The sequence below is a fragment of the Argiope bruennichi genome, chromosome 1, assembly GCF_947563725.1.
Source record: "Argiope bruennichi chromosome 1, qqArgBrue1.1, whole genome shotgun sequence".
Taxonomy (NCBI): domain Eukaryota; kingdom Metazoa; phylum Arthropoda; class Arachnida; order Araneae; family Araneidae; genus Argiope; species Argiope bruennichi.
Window position 1 is genome coordinate 18,920,472 of NC_079151.1, and position 24,925 is coordinate 18,945,396.

A 24,925-nucleotide genomic window follows, 5' to 3' on the forward strand; every position below is an offset into this window, starting at 1 on the left:
GACGTAAAATTCATTTTGTGCTATAATATTTTCTGAAATTAAAGTGAAAAAATATCAAAATTTTGATTAATTTTTAGTCAATTAAATTTCTAATTAAAATCAAGAAATTACGTGCCGTATATGTGCAGAATTTGGTACCTCTAGGTCAAGCGATTTGGCTTGTGGAATGCCAATACACATAAGAAATACTTGTTACTTGCAACAAGTAGAATAGTACAAGCACACATAAGAAATACTTGTTCATACTTGTTACAATTAGAATAAAAATTAATTGAATAAAACTTTAAAAATATCTAAATTTTATGGATAATATGTGAATGAAATACAAATAATATACGTTCTGGCTGCTGAAATAAACTAAAAAACACCACAAAAGCTAAAAATTAGTTTGAATTTTTTATTGCTGAACACATAAAATTTATTTAAAATTTTATAGCAAGAATATCTTTCTAAAAAACATGACTAATTACAGTTTGAGGACAATGATTTGCTAATGACAGAAAAAAGTTCTTAGATTACAAATATTTAATAGTAAATGCACACTTTTCAATATTTTATAACTTATGTTTTATTTACACCATCTTTACAATACAGGAAACCGCTTCCATAAATATTTTCAATTCATTGAGAGCTGACTAATGTTGAAATAAATATATGCAATTTAAAACTTAAGAGTACAAACTAAGTATACCGTAAAGCACAAGACCGCAGAAACATTTCAGTAAAAATTTCAAATGGAGGAATTAAAATGAGAATGTTGAAATGCAAAATAAAGTTATTAAAATAAAAACGTCTACATTTTTTACTATGATATTCTCTAAATATTGAGTTAATGACTAAATTAACTTAAAAGAGCTTCATTTCATGTATTACAGCAAAAGCATTCTGAAAATACACGAAAATATTAGAATCATTTTCTGTTTTGAACCCAATATTGCTTAATTTTAATATTAAAAAAATTTAAGTTTACATGCTTATAAGCTGTTGTTTTGAATATTCTAGATTTACAAATTAAATAGATTGGTCTGAAGTTTCAAGTTAACTTTGAGTGGTATAAAGTAACAGTAGGAATATCTGAATTTATTAACTTCTCTTATCTTCTTCATCTTTTTTTAAAATTTTTAATAAAAAAAATCTTTTTTTAATTTAACAATCAACTTAATTATTTAGGGGGTATTTTTTAAGGTCTCTATTTCTATAATATAAGAAACCGATTCTTGTAATATGTATAGGAATTGTTGAATTATTCAAAAGATAAAGATTTATTAAAATATGATTGCTTTAATTAAATTAGAATATCGAAAATTTAAAGCGCAGACATAATATGGCATTTATTTCGTAGCTGAATATACCAAATTATTTGTTAATATTGAAAAAAAAACATTGCTTTTAAAAGGAAAAAAATTAGAAATATTATTTTTAATGTATTAATTTAGTTATGACTCAGTCTCTATTTTGATTCATATTTTGCTATTCATTTTTGAAGAGAGTTTTTTAATAAAAGCATTCCATTTTTTGTGTAAAACAAGATACAATATTTAACACAGTATTTCAGCTTATTACAGTATTACCTATCAGAAATAACATTATGGTATTTGAGACACGTTAACTAATATAATGCTATAATATAGAGGCATATTGGTTATTAAATTATTCATGGTTATAAAATATTAGTTTTTAATACTTCAAGAAGCTTCTACTAATTTAATTATTGATTTCCTGATTTTTTTTGTAAATATTTCGCTGTAATGGAAGTACTAAAACAAAAGATCTTGCACCTTTGGTTATCATAACACAGACATCCAAATATGGATCTGACTACAGCTGCTTTCTTCTGCATATAAACACACAAAGTTATGTAAAAACATAAAAAAAATTGCTTTCTATCCACGAAACAAACAGATATTGTGTTACTCCTGAAGTTTTTAGTATAAATTTCATTGAAAAAAAATGAAGTTTTTCAATTTTTTTCATCTCAGAATTAATGTTTCACTTTCATTTTTGTTATAATCTTGCTCGTATTCATTTTTTATTTCCATTTCAATAAGTTTAGTTTTAAGTGGATAAAAGAATTTAATTAATTTTTTGCACAAATGCTCTTTGCTGTTGGATAAAATTGACCTCTAAAAGAAAGAAGTTACAAAATTGAATTAACATTAAAAGAATTGATTTGTATGCGCTTATTAGTTTTTAAATTTCTTTTCAAACCACTTTATTTAGTATAAGTTTAAATGTCTCAAAAAGATGTTATATTATTCCAAAAATAAAAAATAGAGAGAGAGATAACTTAGATCGCTACAAAACAAATTCAAATACTGATAATGGCTAATCATTTATATCATTTTAGAATTCGCCTATTTTAATTCGTGCTATTAAAAATAAAATTAAAAAAAACACTCATGTTTTTCCTCATATAACAGAAAATAAATGGAAACTATGCACCTTTTATTTGCTTCTTTCATAATGACGTTCTTAAGGTACATATATTCGATTTAATGAACCTTTTTCTTTCTTAAAATGATAACTTCCTGATCTAGTATTAAGAAGTGAACTACCATTTATTGGAAGTAATGCACTTTTTATACTCTTTCATTGGCAGCACTCTTAATGAAGCAATAAGGATTAAATCTGCTCAAACCGACATATATTTAATTAAATGTTTCAATAATTATTATCTTAAATTAAAGATATGTATTCGAGATTCATATTTCGTAATTTCCTTGATAATTTTGAAACTCGTTCCGTTTACGTGGATAATAAGCAACTACTAAAATATAATAATTAACTCTATATAGATACTGTACTTCACGAATATATTACACACAAGCATCAAAGGAACAGGATGAAATGAAAAAAAAAATCTTTGGTCTCAAAATATTTAAAAATCCTTCACGAACTTAATGTCCATCATATAGTCGTCTACTTTTAACTTACCCTGTGTATTATTAAATTTTACACATTTTATTAAAAAAATTAAACGAAGTTCAAAGTCATTTTCATTACAGAGACATCTCTATTTGTTCACAGTTTTCGCTTGGAAAATGAATAGTCTATACATATTAAAGTAGTTTTCAATCATTTTAAAAACAATGTCCTTTTTCGTTTCTTCTTCCTGCTCTAGCTCTCGAACTCGGTTCGTTACTCTTGAGGCTTTTTTTTCTCTTCTTCTTCACTTTGTGCTCTTTCACATACGCAGCAAAATTTTGGTTGGATATCTTATTTCACATCTACGACATCATCTCGAATGCTATGCATGTTTAAAGGAACAAAAAGCACCAATTTTCGAAATCAAACAAGGATTCGATAATATATTTGTACTTGCGAATTATAAACAAAACGTTGAGCGTGTCTCTTTATGAAGACGAGAATGATGCCAACTTGAAAAATCTTCACGGAATGTTGTGAAGAACAGTCTTCTTTTCAGTCAACGAAAAGAAATTAGAAAAATGCAGTTCTGAATCATTATTTTGAGGTCTGGCTGAGAATCCGTGGGATCCTCTGGAACAACACTAAACTCAATTTATAATGTAATAAACAGTTACAAGAAATGATGGAAAAATTTTTACTGCGCATGTGTAATTGTGTGACGTCAACCATGATCGACAGCGCATGCTCGACTGATAATGCCATGCCGAAATGGCTGCTTTTCAAGCATTGAAGACGCCCGAAGTGTTGTAACTTCGAATGGTGGTCACACTGACCGGACGTCAATTTTCGATTCACCATTTTGTCAAGTGTCCCGAACAGGGTGTACGGGTTGAATTTCGAATATCCGGAACGGCATACGAAATGCTTTGAGACAACTATCAATGAAGACAACGTTCACTAGCATCGTTCCGCTTTGAAATTGTTCGGACTGATAGGTGATGTAGCCGCTAGGCTTGAGTTTGTCCCGGTTGTGGATCGGGCAGCACTTGGTGTATAGTAGTAAGAAGGATCTGAAAAGAAAAGAAATCGTCAGTTATTTTATTTTCATATTTAAAGACATTTTATTTCACTCAATTTATTTCCAGTTTGCAAAAATGGAGCTTTATTTTAAAAGGAAAACTTCTCACTCAGATTTGCAATAGCTATGAAAATTTCCACTTTAAGATATTCAATCAATATTTCAATTTAAATATTTTTATATTTTCAATAAGTCAGAATTTTTTTATTTATTTTATTTCTTAGAGAAGGGGATACATTTTTGAAAGGATAGTATTCGTTGAAACTTACTTATAATTCCACTTGATCCGTAGCCATATGCTCCATATGCAGCTGGAGAGTACTGTGTATAGGGCGACGTGTAAGCTGCGTATTCGGCTCCTGTCACTCCACCAACCGAGGCACCACCTGTTGCTCCGGTCACTGAAGAGAAAAAAAGATTTCTATAAGTTTATATTCTTTAAATTCGAATCAAGTGCTAATCAACATGTATTTATATATGATGAAAGCTTCATTGTGGTCGCCATTTTTGAATTTATCGAATAGAAGATACCATTCTTGCCAGCAGATCATTTTCTCCTATTTATGTGTTGGTACAGCAATGACGGCATCTCTAATAACGCTTGATATACCAGTTCGTTAATTAAGAGCTTGTGACAAAGTAAGGCGCGACACCCATTACATATAGTAAATCAAAGTGCCATCAAAGTACTTAAATGACATTTGAAATTCAAATCGTTCTAATCTGCAATAAGGAGTTTCAGAGTTAACTGACCTACATGCATGTTTCGCCTGGAGGAAAACCAAAAAACCCTCAGAAGCCAATACAATGATAAAGAGTTACTCAAACACACATCATTACTATGAATTATTTCTTTAATTCCTAAAGAAACATAAGTTGTTTAAAATTCATAAGTTTTAATTTTCTGATACGCTTGATACAGCAAAGATTTTAAATATTTCATATTAAATTATACTATCATGTAGGTATTTAGACGTAATTAGTTAGAGATACGAGCTTGGATGAGTAAATAAATACTTTATTTTCTGTCATGAACTTTATGCATATCATCTTCGAAAAAAACTGAAAGCAGGGTTTGAGAAAACACTTGTAGGATTACTAGTATTGTTATTTTAAACATACTATGCATTATAAGCATTGTTTGATTTTTATTTGTTTATCCTACATTTTTATGAAATCAACCATGCAGAAAAATCAGAATGGAAAATTAATCGAAGAATAATGATTTCATAATTCATCTTTTAATCTAATATAATCGGGGTCCCCATGCGAATGAGAATTATTTTCAAATGATTTTCAGAAATTGTCAGATTTGAATACAGTTTCAAAAGCAAACAGATGATTTTTAGATTTCTCATCCCTTTTTTATTTGAAGCCCTAGTAGTAACGTGTGATGTTTAATTATCCATTCTGTTTCACGACACAACTTAATCTAAACTAAGTAAATCTATCTGAAAACAAGATATACTTCAGACAGATTACATATACAAACAAATAGAATAAGGGATCTTTTTTTTTACCACTGGCGGTATGAGTAAGAAAACAAAGAACAAGAGAAATGAGTTGCTGAATTTGCGGTGTTGCTAGGAATTGACAAGACGAGAACGTTATCACTATTCGAATCAATGTCTCGACTTCTTGCAGTTGGAACTTTATCAGGGTAGACTTGCTTCTGGTTTCTTCACCTCAGCTCAAGACAAGGGCCTCCTTTCTGCACTTTGGGAACAGTAGCTGGCTGCTTGTTTGTTTCGCTTCTCTCCACCCATGTCTTGGCAGTTCTCCGGCTGCAGGTGATGCTACCCATCTCGGATGGTAGCGAGATAATGTCACAGAAAGGAGGATTCAATGTCTCAGATCAAAGCCAGGGCTCCTTTGTGAGCCATCGCTCATTGTTGGGAGCATTCTTCTGTGGCGTGTGTGGGTTTTGGGAGGTGATTCCAAAAGACAAACAGCGTCACGCTTGTTCGGAAGGCATGTGATTGAGACGTGCAGCGGCATTGTGCCGTCGGATGAAAGTATCATTTAGTGCTACAGCAATTTTTGGAAAGCAGCAGATTTTTTTGCCCTTTTTTTTCTGAAATATAAACCTATATAATAGTGTAGAAATATATTGGCTATTGCCAAAACACTTTTTTCCTTTCCCCTTTGCTTTTGTCCCTAAGGAATCTGAATATCCACAAGTAGTATTGCAATAATCATATAGCAGGGGGACATCTTTTTCTTTCGCCAATAGAAACGAAATTTATTTCCAATCATATAATAAAAAAATCAACTGATTGAGTAATTCTTTTTATACGGAGTACACGTTGAAGAAGTATTGGAATCACAAATAAATAAATAAACAATGAGATTTTCATGAATTTCTGCATCCACCAGTTGAAAGAACCAATTTTGAAATCACGACTCTTTGCAAATAAGGTAACTCAAAAGTGCAATGAGGAAGACTTGAATAGAGCTTATGAGTCGAAAAATATTCGCCCCACTCGGAATCGTCAAGAAAACTCAACCTTGAGCTTTTGAGGAATTTCTACGTTTTAAAATTCTTACAGATTGAAAGAACCGATTTTGTAATATGACTCTCTGTAAATACTATAATATAAAAATACACGACGAAGTCTTAATTAGAGCCTACGAGTCAAAAAATATTCTTTTCTCATAGAATCGTCAAGAAAATTCAACCTTGGGCTTTTGATGGATTTCTACACTTTAGACGTTCCAAGGCTCGAAAAAACTATTTTTGAAATTAAGACATTCTGTAAACATTGAAACTCGGAAAATACAAAGAGGAAGACTTGATTAGAGCCTATGGCTCAAAAAATATTATTCCCTCACAGAATCGTTAAAAGAATTCAACCTCGAGCATTTGATGAATTTCTATGCTTAGGCTCCCCCAAATCGAAAGAAATATTTTTGAAATTACAACTCCCTGTAAACGCGGCAACTCAAAAAATACAATGAGGAAGATTTGATTAGGGCCTATAAGTCAAATAATATTCTTCCATCTTGTAATTTTTTGCTAACCAATGAATTACATTAGAGTATTTTATGACCCCAGAACAGATAAATGTCAAAGAAATAACTCGCATGTATTAAGTCTCTTCAAAAGTCTTTTTGGGTAATTTGTCAATTAAATTTCATTTATGCATTCAGAAAGTTCTTAAATAATGCGACAGAAAATTTTATTTATGTTCGTTTATGTAACTTTATATAAACTAATAGATTACATTAGATCAAGTAGATCCTATTACTGCTTCTATTAATGATAAATTGTATCTATATTTCATGTAAGAAATAAAAAATAAATTAAGGCCAATATCCGATAAGAATCGGAAAGATAGGAGTCATCCGATGTGGCATAAAAAATGAAAAGAAAGGTCGGGGGCATGAATTGTGTTTCGGAAGGCGAAAGTGCTAACAATGCAGGGCTTTTTTCAGGTGATGCGGGGGTGGTGTCCTATCAGAAGGTATTCCATCTGTCAACCTGTCCACTGTCGTCTGTCCCACGGGACAGCGAGGGTGGGACGCCGTGGGAAACAAATCGACATCATCCAAGCCGGGACTCGGTCGCAAGATCCCTTGAGTCAGGGGTCGCAAGCTGGCGACACAAGCGCACACTTTGGCGTCTAAATTAGTTATCTTTGAACTTTATGATAAAATTAATGTTTACGTCAATTGATATATGCATCAAAATAACAAATGACATGCACAATATATGCATAAATGAAACACTGATATCTTCTAATTAAAATATTCTTTTTACAGAGAAAATAGTATTATATTCTTTGAAAGTAATATTTTTAACAAGCGGTTCTTTTTGTAATAGACGATATTAGAAAGTCAGAAATATATTTAAAACGAATGTACTTTATTTAGTTCAATAATTTTAATCATTGATACTCACTTCCATTTTTATTTTTTATAAAAATTAAAGTAAACAATTAGATTTTTTTAAAGCACAAGTTATTAGCCACGATTTTGTCCTCATATTTTAAAATTATTTTTATTCCTTAAACAACATTTTTAATAACTTTTAATAAATCTGGAAAAATTGTGGTATTATTGATAGATATAATGTGGTAAAAAAACAATGAATATTAGACAAATTTGTAAAATAAGGTTGAATTTTAATTGATAGTATTAAAAAATACAAGAAAAATATCTTTTTAAAAATAATTCCGCTTGCCTTGAATAGTTTATTACGAACTGACATGTACAAGGCAAGAAATTTACATGAATCAAAAGAGTAACCATGACAAATGGTTAGGAAAAGAAATGTCATGTACCTTTAGAGAATTTTGATTGCATTCAGAATTCGAGTACGCTTGATTATAATAAAATAAGAAGTGATAATTTTTTACTGTACAGTGTAAATGGCATTCTTATGTAAAAGAAAACGATATGATTTATCAGGATTATCGTTGTCAAAAAAAAGCAAATGAAGTGGATAAACAACAAAAATAAATAGCTTAGCAACTAAATAGCGATTATTTTCAGATGCAAATACATAAATGCACCATAAAAATATTGTGAATGATGAAGAAAAATAACATAAAAAATAATATGTAATAAAGTAATATGATAAGAAACATTTATAATTTTTTTTTTATCTACAATGAGTCTATTTTTTGGCAATGGCACTGAAAAGTATATCCAAAATGTTTTGTTCCGGCAAAAAATTACATTGCTAATTTTATACAGAAATAATTGTTTTGAGCAAAAAAAAAAAAAAAAAAAAAAGAAGGAATATCAGTTTAAAATAAATAAAAAGAATTTAAAGTTGATTTTCCTTCGTTATTTTGACAAATTAACGTTGACGAATCTAAGAGATGACGATGAGAAAAGTTTTCGAGCATTTCAAAAGCATTTAGCTCGTAACTCATAGTTTTAATCTCATCGTGTGCAATGGCATATCTTACTCCTGTATCAAATTATAAAGCCTTTTTTTTTAAAAATGTGATTAAGTCAAATTTGTAAATTATTTCAAAAACAAAAAAAATCTCTTGAGCAGGGCAAATATCTTAGCATTCTTACCGACATTGACTGAATAATAAATTTCCTAAATAACATGAGTTGGCTAAATAGAAAGTTAAGAAGATTCATGAGTCTACATAATAAGAGCCTGCTATTGATAATATTAATAACATATGTAGCAGTAGAGCATTATCTTCTATTTAAGGTATGAGGAGGTATAAGCTGTCATTTATGTAGCATAAATTGATCATTGCATTAAGATATATTTTAGCATATTTGATGCATGTGTTAAATAAAAATCCTAGTTTCGGTTTAAAAAGGAATCTAGGAACAAACAAGTAACTTTCCATATATTACTGCCTGATTCACTTATTAAGTTTTAATATCTTCTGTAAGATTTAATTTTATTATTTATGGAGTATTTGAAAATCTTAAGCACCTGTCTTTGAAATGGCTTAGAAATATATACTGTCTGAAACTTTTCTTAAATTTTGACTTGCAATCTCAGAGAGAAATATTGAGATAATGACAGTCTACTTTCAGATCCATCAACATTTATAAGAAAAAAATATTTTAAAAAACGTATTAATTTAAGACTCATATTTAAAAATTATAAATAATTGCTTTTAATTCAGACTTCTCAATTATTATTTTCAATGTTTAGGATCAAGACCAAATTTGTCTGATCTAGTAAAGGTGCCATGATTTTTGTTCTCTCTTGAAAATCCGGATCTCGAATGGAAAAAGGTTAACATGCCCTAATCCACTTGCAGAGAACTTTGAGTTTTAATGACAGATAAACGAATAGAACCTATCTAAGGTTTGATTGAATATCGTTGGGTGGTTAATCGTGTTGGCGATTTAATTGGCGTGATTTGGCGACGGGGTAGTAACCCTATCCCCTCGTCTGCCCTCGACGTCACATCGAAAGGAGAGACAATTCTTCTCCGACACTTAAAACCAAAAAGCAACTTTCTTGAGAAATGACTTCTGGAAAAGGAGAAAAAAAGGAGAGGCAACTTCAGAAGGAAATGGGAGGGAAGGAAGAAAAAGGGGGGAAAAAAGGAAAGAAATGAACTTTTCCGCAGTGCATTCCTTTTCTTGATTTCTTTCCGGAAAAAGACGATTAAACAAAAAAAGGAAGAGGCCGAAAACAGTGTACAAGAAAAAAACGAAAAGAAAAAGAAAAAAAAGGAAAGGTCTCATGCTTTCTTTTTGAAACAATGATTCTTTGTCGGAAGAACTTTCTTAAAAGAGGAGAATTTTTTCCCCTTTTCTCTCTTACTGCTGTTCGACTTATCTTATTGTTTGGATGTATGTTTGTTGAAGTTTGAAAACTAATTTCCAAGAATTTTTACTTTCGCTTGATGGACTTCTAAGAATTTTTCTTCTGGTGCTCCCACTTTTTTTCCCCCTCCTCGTTTCGTTTTTCTTTCTCTCTTATCATCTTGTATACGTCTCTGTGGTGCATGATTATTTTCTTTTTTTCGGCTTGTTTTCTAATTTGCTTATTGCAGTTGGTTCCAGCTTTTTCTTCACGCTGTGGTAATTTTCTGCATTTTTTAGTAGCCGGAATCCCATTGTTTTCACCCGCAGGAGCTGCCTGTCAACACGGACATGAAATATTTGCGAACCGTTGTAAAGGCGCCATTTCTATTGGAGAATGAGGAATAAAAGGACGAATCAATTTTAACGTTTTGAGCATGCGCGCTACGTCTCATTTTTTTCCCTCCTAAATTGTTTTCAATAATTTCTTTTTTCTTTTTTGAAAATTCCTCTTAATATATGAAAAATAAAAATTACGCTGAAATACTCTTCTGTTTTTGCTTTTGCATTATTGTTTTACTGGCGAAGAATAAATCGACCAACTGATCTGTAAAAATGAATTAATATAAAAAAAACTCAAATATTTTTCACAATTAAATATTATAATTTGTTCTTAGATATTAATCCATACAGGATATTGTAGGCAATACGTCCATTATTTATTCGAAACCTGTTTTCTTAATTTTGTACTTTTTCTGGTACTTTTAATGAACAAATATTTTATATGTCCATGCTAATACAATACTAAGCATTTTGTTGTTCATAAGGTAATCTATTAACTAAAATTTACTCTATAAATTCACAACACTTATAGTGGGAAAGAATTGGGAAAGATCGCTATTGTTTTGCTTATATTTTTTTATTGATGCTAAATTTTACTAAACTAACTAAAATTACTATTAAACTATTATTAAATTTTATTTACTAAATTTCTACTAAATTTTACTAACATTTTATTTAACACATTTATGGAGATCAATTTTAAATATAAGCAGATAATCAACAATTAAAAACTTGCTGCAGTGCATAAAACATGTCTTTTTAAACAAAACAACTTAATTTTGTATTTAAACATATTTATTTCCAAGGAAATGTTGCACAAATTTGGTTATATGAATTGTAAAATAAGATATTTGAAATCAATTGATTATGTATAAGAACTTTGAGATTTCTAAAAAAAATATTTGCTTTATGTTTGAGGGAATTTTAAACTAAGATAACAATAAAAATTAAGTTCTCCTATATATCATTTTAATAATTTTATTCCAAAATAAACAAACTACAACAATTACTTTTTTATATTTTCTGCTCTTCTGCGGAACCATAAAAAATCTCATTATCCGAAATAAATATTATTAAAACACGTGATTTACATTGATATTAGTTCAATACTTTATCTTTAGACTCTTATTTTATCTTTTTGTTCCAATTTACATAATCTGTAGGTCAAAAATGTTTGGTTAAATTTAAGGACATGGGGTGCGTTTAGATATGGAATTAGATAGAAATAATGATAATTTTCATTAATACGGTGATTTTGAAAAGAAGAAATATTTCTCAATATCTTTCAGCCAATGAAATAAATGAATGTATCTAGAAAAAAAGGGATATTTAATGTAAATTGCTATAATGTGTATTGCTATATTAATTACGTCATATGCAAAAGTTATATATGGAAAATATCGTAATCGAAAAAAAAAAATGGTTTTTGAAGTTTAGTTAAAATGGCACGTTTTACAGTTCAAATTATTTGCACGTATGGAAAAAAAAGAGATTCTTTTAGATTTTTCTTTATGAATTCTTTACAAACAAAGTAAGTTAGATTGCAAAACACATGAATAAAAACATTTCTGATTACTCACTAAAAAGGACTCTTTTTTTTCTGTGTAAAAACTTTCTCGGTTTTATTTTTTTTTTAAATAAAGCTCTGTTTCTTTTTCTGTGCATTCTAATAAATCAATGTGTTGAAAGATACTCTCCCGCTTATTATTATTATTATTATCAAAAACATATTCCATCTCGTTGATGCTAAAAATTATTTCTCGTATTCCGTTTAAAAGACCTCCTTTATTTCCTTACCTCTTTCCTCCTTTATTGCCTTTCCTTTACCTCCTCCTCCTTAGTATTACCTCCCTTATTAATAGTTCTTCTTTATTTGTTTTTAATTTTAAAATAAATTAATTATATAAACTATCTTTAATACTCAGTAACATTTTCATAATTTATGAAATGCATAAGGAAAGTATTAGATATGTGAAACATCCATAGAGAAAAAATATATATATATTGCAGGAATTGAAATTTACTGAACTTTTTATTCTGTCTGTTATTAGTATCAACACAAATATCACTTTGAAATTTTAACTCGCAATAATTTTTGAGTATATTTTACAGATTTTTCGAAAGAAAAATACGTTCCATTCAAAACTGCATTTTAGTTTTGTAACAGCGATGAAGAAAAAAACATAAAACTTTTTTATCGTAAGACTTTTATTAATAGAAACATATCTCTCATATTTTCACGCAGCTATTTTTCAAGCACATTTTTCTTTACGATATCACTAACAACAACGGCAATATTTTTGAAACACTTCCACTCCTAAGTATTCTCCTAGTCGTAGCATTCAATTACCCTTTTCGAAAAATAATACATTCTCCTAACTTGCAGATTTCATGATGTGATTTTAACCGAAATGTTACATGACAGAAACTTTAAACTTTTATTAATAGAAACATATTCCCACTCATCTCATTTTTTTTTTCTCTATCCTTCTCTTCAAAGCATGGCCGTAACCCTCCCGAAGAAGATCGGCACAGTTTTTTGCTGATAAAAGTACCAGATAAAAAGTTACCTCCGATGCATCCAAACGACCTGCAGGCATATTTAAATGGAGGTAGTAGAGGCGTAAGACCAAATCCACTTTTCCCCCCTGCCTCCACCCTTGAAGGTGACTACCGTCTGCATCTTCGGGACTGATGGATGGTGACTGATCACCTCTAGAAGCTCGCCAAGTTAACGAATTCCGAATCTCCAGCCAAGAAACCAGAGCACACCACGCACAACGCACGCCCCATTAACCGGGCAATTACAGACGCAAAGCCGATAAACAGTTACGAAATTTTACAACCACACTTATGACGTCTTCGCAAAACTTTTATCAGCCTTCAATTTACGTCATGTATTTAAAAGAGTTGTAAACTCGGTGTGTCTTCTGGAAGAAGCCCACTCGATCGGGATCTTAGCGGAGGATTGGTTTTCTTAAATGCCTTCTTATCCTTTTCTCGTTTTAATTTGTCAGCCGAGAAGATGAGGTGTGGGCTGAGCCATGTCTTACGAGCCATGAAGTCGTTTTCAATTCGCTTGTTGTGAATTATTATGCTGGTAATTTTTATTTTCCAGGTGCTAGAGGCTTGTGGTAATGGCATCTGGTTAAGAGTCTCGACTATCGGCGTAATTTTTGATAGTCTTCTGACTTTGGAAACATTAACGAGCCAAGTGCTTAAGACTTTATTTATGTACTTGGCAACCGACAAGCCGATGTTATACTTTTAACGCAACATAGTCTTAGCTGGTGTCCATTTTTGTTTATTAAAGCAACTCTCAAATAACTTTCTTGTTGGCTTTAGAGGCAATAAATTAAGGTTTAATGTCTGCCTTTCAGGTTTTATGTGTAAAGTATCGTATAGTTTTATTGCAAGAATGTTGTCAAAAGTTATTGAAATACATTGATGCCTTAAGGAATCTGAATGAAGGAAATGAAACTTGAAACTTATACTCATATTAATGTGGACAATTTTTAATTATAAGCAGAACATATTTTTACTTATATTAATACTTGTAGGGTTATATTTTGTTGTACATTCTCATGAATATATTTTTCGTTTTGTGAGACTAGAAATGGTCAAAACTAAGCATCTCTGAAAATACGTGCGACACATATCTGCAAAATCTTAACTCAGTCTAAAAAAGAGAATTTTAAGGAAAATACTTTTCAAATATTTAATAAAATTAGAGAAAGATATAATTTATGATATACTCTCAAAATACTTTAATTTTCTGATTTTTGTAATTAAAGTTCGATGGGGTCTTTTTTAAAAAAAATCTAATTCTGTCATATTTCAGTTGATTTAATAAATGAGAAGTTATGAATTTATTTATACTTTTAATATACTGGTTATACACTTTTACTAATAACATATTTATACTTTTAATATACATAATGTCGATAAAAGAAGTGGTATTTTATTTTTAAAAAATAATGAGCAAACTTTGATATTTATGAAATCTTTTAGTATCTTAAAGACTTTGAAAGCTTAAATATTCTCCTTAGATTCTTAACACATTGATTGCATTGTGGTGCGCCTGCAGTTAACAATTAATATCTACTTGTACCAATCTGTTGCACCAATTTGAAATTGAAATTAAAAAAAACAATCAATGCATAACAATAGAAATGAAATGGCAATTTTATATCCTCTCAGTTTTTAAAATTTTAATAATTTTTTAAAAATTTGTATTAAACACACTTTTTACTATTTTTCTTTTCCTTTGCATGGTCAAATAAAATAAAATAGTAAGACTTTGAAATAGCATTACAAATACTTCAATAGCTTTATAAAAAAAATTTCAAATTTTTATTAACTAATGCTTTAACATATATCAAAATATTTGATGTTCTTAATATGGTTGGGATTTTTTTTATTTTTTTTATTTTTGTAAATTATGTGATGTAAAAATAACTATTTATGGAATGTAACAGAAGATGCAAACAAACCAGAGGAAACTAAAACAGATAAATTAAGCCTAAAAATTCATCATTTTACAATGCTTCGCACTTAGAGATTCTAATCTTTCTAAATTTTTACTTCTTTAAAGCATCTCAAAATTTATTCATGCAGTTCGGTGGGGGAGATAAGTCTTTATAAGCTAGAACTTGCTAAATTTCATAAATATTACTATCTAGGTTGAAGGTTGAAGATGTGCTAGACAAATTTTGCAAGACAAAAATCAGAGAGATCGGCCATGGTTAATTCCTAATCCGGTAAAAAGTATGAATCATTATGACAAAAAGAAATCAAATGAGATTATTTTATTTGACTTTATAACATTTTTTTAAGATTAAGAAAAAAGAAATATAGTTTTTCAACACTATCATTCATGAATTTCTAAATTCTCCTTTGACAATTAAATTAATTTACTTAATTTGAATTAATAAATAATTCAGTTAGGTAATTCTTACTTTTAAAAAGGGAAAAACATGGAAAGTACGTTTTCACTTTAGGTTCTTATCAGCGGATTCTTTGATCGATCTTTAAGAGAATTTGTGCCATCAATAATTCCTAACCTGATTTATTTATATGCTACAAGATTATATTTAAAAAAAGTTATAGCTTACTTTCTACAAAAATCTTCAATTTTTTTTAATGTTTCAAATTTTATTTAGCATTAATATCAAAAGTTTTCAAAAATTCTGCTTGATATTCATATTAACATGTCTATTGATATATTTCCAACAAGTAAAATTTTGAAAGCTACATATTTGAGAACCAATATAGCACAACTTACCAATTTCTGAAAGACTGTAATCTTTTTATAATTTGTACGGTTCAGTAAGTTAGCACAAATTCCGATAACAATTTTCGCTGTTTAACTATACAGAGACAGAGATACGAAATATAGACAGCTGTTGTATTTGAAACTAGTTATCATATTTTTTTCCCCTGATGAATTAAGCATTTTTGCTCAAGTTGTTACATTTTGAATAAATGTATGAGTTCTTTAAATTACATTGTATATATATATTGTACATTTATACACGAAATTCGATCATCCTTATTGTATTATACTATGTACATTGCTCCTATGTTTTGTACAGTTGATCAATCTTCGAGATATCGTTGACACATCACATTGATGATATTCACAAATTATACTCTGTGTTGATTTATTCGTAATTGATATCAATATTGTTGGTGCATACGTTACCTTGGAACTGTGTAGGGGAGAAAGTCGCTGCATAGGGATCGAGCGAGGCACTGGCGGCATGCAGGGGCTGCAGCAGTGTTAGGCAGGACGAGACAGGTGTGGTGGAGGGTGCTTCCGAGGACGACACTATGAGCTGATGATCGTTCCTCGGGGTGGAGGAACGACTGCACACCTCACTACTCACTACTGCATGCGACGGAAAAAAAGCCGACGTCACAAAACACATGCAACATGCATATCGGGGTATTGTTAAACACAAACACTACACAGGTCAGCAAATGAGCCAGAATCAAAGCGTATGCTGAATAAGGATTATATTCTTGATAACGAATGCAAAAGTTTTTATTTTCCCTGAGAATATATTAGAAAAATGTATAAACTACTGCATTAGAATGAAAGCTGCTTTTGAGTGCAAAATTATTATCTTAAGAGAGCAGTACAATTTGTTTTGATTATCTTGATCATGATTTTAAAAACCCATTTCTCTTTTCAATCCTTATTCAGGCATACTTGTTATAACAAAGGAAAAAGATTATTTTCAGTCCATCTTAAATCAATTGTTGGAAAAATTACAACTGATAATTACTAAATTTAAAGAGGAAAATAATTAAATCAGAAAAAAATAATCATTATCATCAAAATAACCAAATATTTAAAATAAAAATATAATATTTTACTGGCTTATTCAATTTAAATAACAGTACTGTTAAATATGAAAAATCTTATTAAAATGTTACAATTATTAATGTGCAGAATAATTAAAACAAATATTTGAATCGTAGAAAAATATAACTTTAAAATAATTAAGTTTTTATAAAGTATTCAAATTGTTTTATAAAAATAATCAACAACTATTAGATAAGGTCAAGGTAATAAATATAACCACAATATTGAAGATGGACTGATTCTGCATCATTTAAAATAAACAAGGAATTTACAACACAAACTTGTTACAAACAAATATACAGTTAGCGAGCAAACATATAAGGGAAAGAAAAATTATATACATTAATTTATGTTTTAAATCATGCTAAGCCTTTCATGCAAAAGCAGTGGTTAGAAACATAAGATTGAGTTACAGACGAGAAACATACAGATGAAAAAGATCTATGTATAGTGTAAGAAAGGGATATTGAAGCTTCAACTGCTGAATTAACATGAAGTTAAAATTATTAGAACGCACATGCTATTGATTTTTGAACAACAATCATGTTGTGTTTGTTTTTTCGTACAGTTTATCGTACATTTTATGCGATATCTGTTTGTATTAAAACTACATAAACGTACTTTGTGATGAAGCAAAGCAATTTTGAGATTTTATTTATAGTGAATCGGGCATTACTTATATTATATAATTAAATTATAAATGTATAAACTTTTTTCAATGGGAATAACGATTTATCAGAATTTTTTAAATTAGAATCAGAATTGAAGAATCCTTATTTAACTAAGTACGTTGCACAGCTGCTCAAAATTCTTGAGCATAACCAGCAAAGTAATGCCGTTTAAATTCAATTAGGATATGAATATATTTTTTTACTAATTAACTGAATGTGTTTTTAGTCGCTAGATAGATTCTTGCTTTTATATAGGATGTCTTCTGGATATAATTTAACTATCATTTGCTTAATTACATATAGCTAAATTACATGCTTCATGAAATAACCAACAAAGATAATTAATTAATTGTTGGATTTTTTTTTTCTTTCTTACAAACCTGAAGACATTTATCTTGAACTTTTCTGTAAGAAATTAATTCTAAATAGTTTACTTCCTAAAATATGTGCTCAGATTTGTTAGTATTGTTCAGTACCTGAAAAAAAGTGAATGCCAACCCTTGAAATTTACAATGCTGAAAAATACAAAACCACAACATTATTTACACACCGTCACCAAGTAAAACTACTACCCCTTGCACCACCACCGCTAATCAACTGTGGAGTACACCAACACCACTTCTTCGAAGAGTGAAGAAAAGTATTTACAACTGTACCTTGCTGATAGTGATGAGACAAGGTTGAAGGGTCCAGTAAGGACCCGGACACCCCAAGCAAAGATTTGTCTTGCAAGCTTAAACTGCCCAATCCTGAGCTGCTGGACGAGGGGACGAAATGGCCAACCAAAGATGGCGGCCTATTGCACTGATCTGCGTGGAACGATGAAAACAGTGAGTCTTCTGGAACCCAGGTTGAACACAAATAATACTTTTTCAACCACTCAATATTCTTCAAACCATTTTAATTGATGTTATATATATTGATTTCAAGTTTGATGAAAAGCTATTCATAATCCATTGATTCGTGAACTACTTTTCTGAACAATGTTTATATAATTATAAGTAATGAAAATGTACACAGATGATGTTGTTTAGTGTTAACGAGTGCTTAGAATTATTAATACTAAGAAAAATAAGAACCTGCTTTGATTAAAATACGTTAATAAATCAAGTAAAATTATAGCATTGGTGCCGAGAATTCAAAAAACGTTCAGCAATACTTGGAGAAGTTTTAGAGATATGCTGTAAAGTACACATAAATAGTTTTCGAATTCAAAATTCTTCAGACATTTTAAAACAAAATTATTAATAAGAAAAATAATTTGTTGAATTATATCTCTTAACTATAATTTTCAGATATGAAATAAGTTAATATTATCTAGATATGAAATTCATATTGTCTGAACATAGATAAATGAGATTTAAATAATAAAGGAACTAAATATATGAATTCAAAAGCTAGCTATTTGAAATGCATATATTTAACATATCCATTTTGTTTTATTAAATCTTTATGACTTTCACCTATGCACGTAATATTTTGAAAATAATAGTAATTAAATAAATGTTAGAATACTAATAATATATCTAACATATTCAATGATACTATTAAGTATATTTTTATAACTTTCAAACATATAGTCATTTGAGTCATTTGCTGTTAACATTTTTCAATTCCATTGCAAACATATTACATAAACTACTAAAAATAATAGATATTTTTTTAGAAAATAAGAATTTATTTTAAAGTAATGGTTATAGTTTATTTTTACAAATTTTTTTATTGAATTATTACCACATATTTTCATTTTTAGCTGAATTTTATAGAAATGAGTTAATTTCGCAATTCTGAATTTATTTTCATTGGTACAATTTTTACATAGCCCCCTCGCAGCGTTTGAAAACAGTTCAAAACTTTCTTTAGATCTGAAATACACCAAAAAGGAAAAATTTTGCTATTCGCGCTTGAGAGATTTTGAGTTATTGTAGTCAATGAAAAAGAAACAATAACTTTCAGAAACGAATAAAACGGGAAGAAAACTTCGTTTGGTAGAGTTTAGTTGTTCTAGTACTTTGAAGACTTTTTTTCTGTCCCTCTCATTTCCTTTCTTTAGTCAGCTTATGTTTCCTTGAATCCTCTCGATGACAAATTGTGCTTCAGGTCTGAAAAGTAATTAGATTTTGCATCTGAATTGTTCTATTTTCTTCTAAGTGTTCTTTCAAATGCTGTATCGACCGTTAATTAAGGAGGGAACACCAACGAGTAAAAAACGAGAATGACGCCGACGTTTTACCGTTAAAAGGGAGATACTTGCGAAGTTTTCACGTCTTTAATGAAATCAGAGCACAATTTTTTAATGCAGGTCTGATGAATAACTTGATTTTCTTTATTTATGATTGGGATGAATTATTTTTAATGCAGTAGATTTTTTTTTAATACAAAGTCTCATAAATAACTTGATTTTCTTTATTTATTATTAGAATGAATTTTCTCGATTGTAACTTAACAAATTAATTCAAAATGCTTTCTTAAAAGCTTTCCAAAAATGATTGCCAGTACCACTGAAACTAGCTTTTTATTAATTATCAACTCTTTCTGCACATAGCTTTCGTTATATGCTTAAAATGTTAATTAATGTAGATATATCATTTCATTCTTTATCTCGATTTTAGAGAAAATTTTGTTTAAAGTTAATTAACGTATCAAATTGAAAAAAATTAAGTTTGTAAAATATATATATTGCACTATTCCTCAGTTTAGATTTTCTTAAAAAGTATCTGGAAATTCAGAAATAAACTGAAATTTAAACTTTTTAAATAAAATCAATACTATTTTATTCTTACTATAAAATATTTTAAGAGTTTATTGTTTTTGATACTTATTGCATATTCATGAATAACTTTTTTAACGATTTATTCTGAATCAGTAGAAACAGTAACTTTTAAAAAAGTTGATAAGATTATTTATTTATTTTAATTGTATGACTTTTTTTTCAATTATCTAATAATTGTGATAAAACTGTGTAATTTCCGCTTCAAAACGTTATATATGTTCAGCTTTCTTATTTTAATTTAACATAAAATAATTTAATCCAGAATAATCAGTTAATTGGTTTTTAGAAGAGTTTTACAATGAAGTGATCCTATGATAGACAAATATGTATATGATATTCTTAGAAGAGCCTTAGGTCTTTTTTAAAGCATATTACGCATTTATAACACAATAACGAAAACTCAAATTTTAAAATAAGGGCTCTGAAGCTTTTTCGATGCCAAATTCAGTTGGCTTTAAGCATTTTCTATAAAAACTAATTTTACAATGACTCAAATTAAAATTTAAAGAAATTAGTGCAATTGTAAGTTGAAAAACAGAAACAGGCCAATTATATATAGAAAAAACCTATTTATTCCAACAAATTCATTTGGAAGATTTTATTGCATTGGTTTGAATGCCAATGATTTTTTTTTGAATTTTTTTTATTTATTAATGTTAAAAACAGAAACAGGTCAATTATACATAGAAAAAAATCTATTCAAACTAATTCATTTGAAAGATTTCAATGCATTGGTTGGAATGCGGATGATTTTAATGAACTTTTTTATTTATTAATGTTAAAAAGATTTTCGTTCACTCCGAAATTAATGCAAGATTGGGTTTGTATGGGTTTGAAATTCATAGTTTAAGGGATCTTGATTCGAAACACTTAAATGTCACTCTCTCCTTCCTATAACGAGACATAAGTAAAAGGACAATAAATTTTCCACAAAGTCAATATTTTGGATGCTAAGAAAGCGGCAAATTAGAATAAAATCTTATTCTTAACTTATATAACGACTAAATACTGTACATTCTCGAGTATCCTGATCGCGATTATCCGGCCTATTTTTCTTTTGTCGTAATTAAATGAGGAAGGCAAGACTTGCATTGGCAACATTGGCAAGGCGCTAGAAGCGGATATCAACTACGATCTTCCTACGTGTCATGTGCAAAATCCAAGTTATGACAGGTAAAGAGCAACGTTCTGCTCGTTGTTTATTGTTTCGTCAGTGTGTAACAGACCTTAATTGTCGCCACTGTTCCTGACTATAACTGCATAGCATTAGTAAATTGTTCTTGGGGTATGCTTAATGTTTTTTTAAGTGTACCACAGTGATGTTTTCAAAATGGGTGATAACCGAAAAAAAGTTGTAGTGACTATGGAAGAAACTACGCGTTATACAGCGACTAGACTCTGGTGTAATAGCAAAAACCAGTAACTTCTTCTATGATTCACCGGGCCGCATTCACATTCTACGGGTCTTGAGATAAATGGTGGGTTTAATACTCAATAAGAAGTAAGGAAATATGTATTATAACAATGATTTTCGGTATAAAAATCTTGTCTTCTGGTATTGTTGGACAAAGAAATGAGCTCCTAGAACTCCGGTTAATCTGATTTTTTTTTTTTTTTTTTTTTTTGTTATCTAGCCTACCCTTCTGCCACTTTGGGTCGGATACTCGGGAATATACTATATTTCAGTTTTATAAAGTTTATGAATGTCAATTTGATTGTGAAGAAGATAATCACAATTCAATGTATCATAGTAAACAGTCCTATTCAAAAGTCCAAATGCTTTTCTGGTAGAAAATAGTGATTCAGTTTATCACCAGACATATTTCATGGAAGTAGGTAAAAACCTCATAAACAACGAAACTCAAACTTTTATTGATAATTAAGTCAGAAAATTCAAGAGTTTTATTTTAGTTAAGTCTAGCACATCTATTTGTGATCTCAAACGAATTAATATAGCTTTATTATTAAGTGTATTTAAAGATCTAGCTAATATAATTCAAGCACAATAAAAAGAGCTAACTAAATATATATATAATAAACTACCATGAGATTCTTAAATTTTTTTCCAAAAGCGTTTAAGAATACACACACACCAAAAAACTTTAGAAAACGCTATTCGAAAGTTATGGAAAGCGATTATCAGGTTAAGAGGAATACAAATTGTATTTTTTCGATATCTGATCGAAGTCATAATAAAGTGGAACAATTCATGCAGAAAATTTCTCCAGAAATGCATCATTTCTCAGAATCTGGATTGGACAGGCCATCATCGTGTGAGAACAAAATGCATTTAGCTGTTTTTCTAAGAAGTGTGGAGTAACTTTTGCTGGAGAACCGGAAAATGAGAGCTCTTCATGGTACACGCTTCACTGGCGCTCTTGAGCAAGGATGACAAGAATTTGTCAGGGTGGGAACGGAGGATTCGGCTTGACAAGGCTCTCAACTCTTACTTTTTTGTGGTGTGTGTGTGTTTCTTTTTCACGGGAATGATATTTTGTTTTGGTTAATTTGCCCTTTACTAAACATTTCTGTGCACAGTCGTAACTGAGTAATCCTTATGAAACGTGGAATGACACGGTCGGAAACTCAAAGACAAAAGTCAGGTTAAGACAAAACACGAGATAATAAAAACAAAAACGATTTTGCTTGAATTTGTTCTTAATTGTGTGTTATTTAACGGTTTCAGTCCAAGGTTTCTTATTTCTACACAAGAACTTGTAAAGCCTTTTTTTTTATAGAAAATGTTTGTTTTTTTATAGAAAATGTTTTTATTGAATAAAAAAAAAAAAGATTTTGAAACCTCTTTTCTTTTAGAAGAACGGTTCTCAGGGACACAGGACTACGAAAGTAAACAAAATAACTACTTACAACGGAGAAGAAATTGAATTAAAAATGATAATTTATCAATTTTTGATACCTTTTTAAAATAACTTTTTCAGCTACTAATTTTTTTTTAAATGTTGAATAACAAAAGTGGCAAATTTGACAGAACAACGAATATCCTTGCAGCCCAGTAACATAAAAATATGGAACAATATTTTTAATAAATGTATCATAGCTTTAAAATTCCTAATCATGCATAATTATTAATAATTATACTTAATTCCTAATTATGTATAATTATTAAAGCAAACACAGCAACTAAGAATTTTGAACCTAAGAAATGAATTGGAAACACGATGCCAGGATTTTAAATCCTTGGTAGAAATGATTTTATTGTTTGCTATTTTTAATGATATCGAATAACTGCTTAATTATGTGTAAATGGAAATAACTGGGATTCTTTTTCATTCAGTTGTGAAAGCAAGATTCAGTGTAGAGTTTGACAAGGATGGATGCCTGAATTTTACAAATATTTGCAAACTAGGCTCAAAAATGGACATATGAAGTTATTTACATATTTGAAGTACTTACTAAGCAATTATTTTCACTTACGGAAGGAAATAAGTTTCCTACCAGATTGAAACTAACTGATGATTAGCTTTCACAAAATAGTAAAAATGGCAGCAAAAAAAAACAAATGAATAAATAAAAGTTTTAGTAGGAAAGCATTAACTTTACCATGGATCTTTTTCTTTTTTTATACCATATTTTTGAAATGAAACTACGTTTCTATAAAAATCTTTTTTTTTCCTCGCATAGATCTTTTTTATTTGGTCCGTGAATATTTTAATCCAACACTCCTGTTGAAACGATATAGGTTCTTGATAAAAATAAGATATATGTGATTTTTTTGTGTGAATTTACATTTTTTATTCTTTTTATTTTGGTATCTTGACCTACAATAAAATTATACCAATTTATTTAAAGTATAGAATTTTGTCTAACACTTGCAAATACACACCCATTTTGCAATACTTTTTATTTTAATTTCTTTAAAATAAGATTTCTCATTTTTTCCCCCTACAACCGATCGAGCTTTCCCGATTATCCTGACACCTTTTTGCTATTCAAAACTTGCGAGATAAATAAGAAATTAGAATATTCCTAATATCAATAAAATTTTAAAAAATTAAAAGAAAATTAATTAAAAAATATCATGATTGAAAATAAAAGTTAATTAAACAATCCTTATTGAAACTGGCAAATAAATTAAGAATAATCATCAAATCACATAAATTTTTAAAAAGTTTTTTAACTGAAAATAGGTATTTAAAAGCCTTTTTGCACCTAAACATTGAGAAATCGGAGCAAGTTGTGTATGAGTTTTCGCATGATTCCACTTGCGATTATTATTAGGTTATCAAGACATAGTCTAAAAAATTTCAAATAATTATTTAAAAAAATAAAAAAACAAATAAATAATTATAATAAAATTCTATTCCGAGTAAAGATCCGGAACCTTGCCTGATACGAGCTTATCTGAAGCTCGTATCAGGCAAATCAAATCATTCCGGTCCAGAAACCTCTCAGTATCTAACAACAGCAGCCCGCAAACAATCACTTCCGCGAGCGAAGGCACAAATACTCATTTATAACGCCGGGAAAGAGAGGCAGCGGTCTGTAAGATTTGTTATCCTTATCGCGGAGATTTAAAAGCTGGCAACATCTGTCATCGGGACGGGCCCCCCAAGGGGCCAGGTCCC

At 29.5% G+C, this 24,925-nt stretch overlaps 1 protein-coding gene across 4 annotated transcripts in view; it reads right to left on the reverse strand.

Annotated features, from left to right (window-relative positions):
• Positions 1-442: 442 nt before the first annotated feature.
• Positions 443-24,925, reverse strand: part of LOC129968090 (paired box protein Pax-5-like) — a 157,034-nt gene continuing 132,551 nt past the window's right edge. For 2 of the 4 annotated variants that reach the window (XM_056081937.1, XM_056081936.1), the window contains exons 7-10: positions 18,223-18,375; positions 16,230-16,415; positions 4,216-4,347; positions 443-3,938 (exon numbers count right to left, since the gene is read on the reverse strand). In XM_056081937.1, the coding sequence (XP_055937912.1) occupies positions 3,826-3,938; positions 4,216-4,347; positions 16,230-16,415; positions 18,223-18,375 (584 nt within the window). In that variant the 3' untranslated portion in view covers positions 443-3,825. The remainder of the gene's footprint in view (positions 3,939-4,215; positions 4,348-16,229; positions 16,416-18,222; positions 18,376-24,925) is intronic. The other 2 variants (XM_056081938.1, XM_056081942.1) reach the window with 2 other exon arrangements.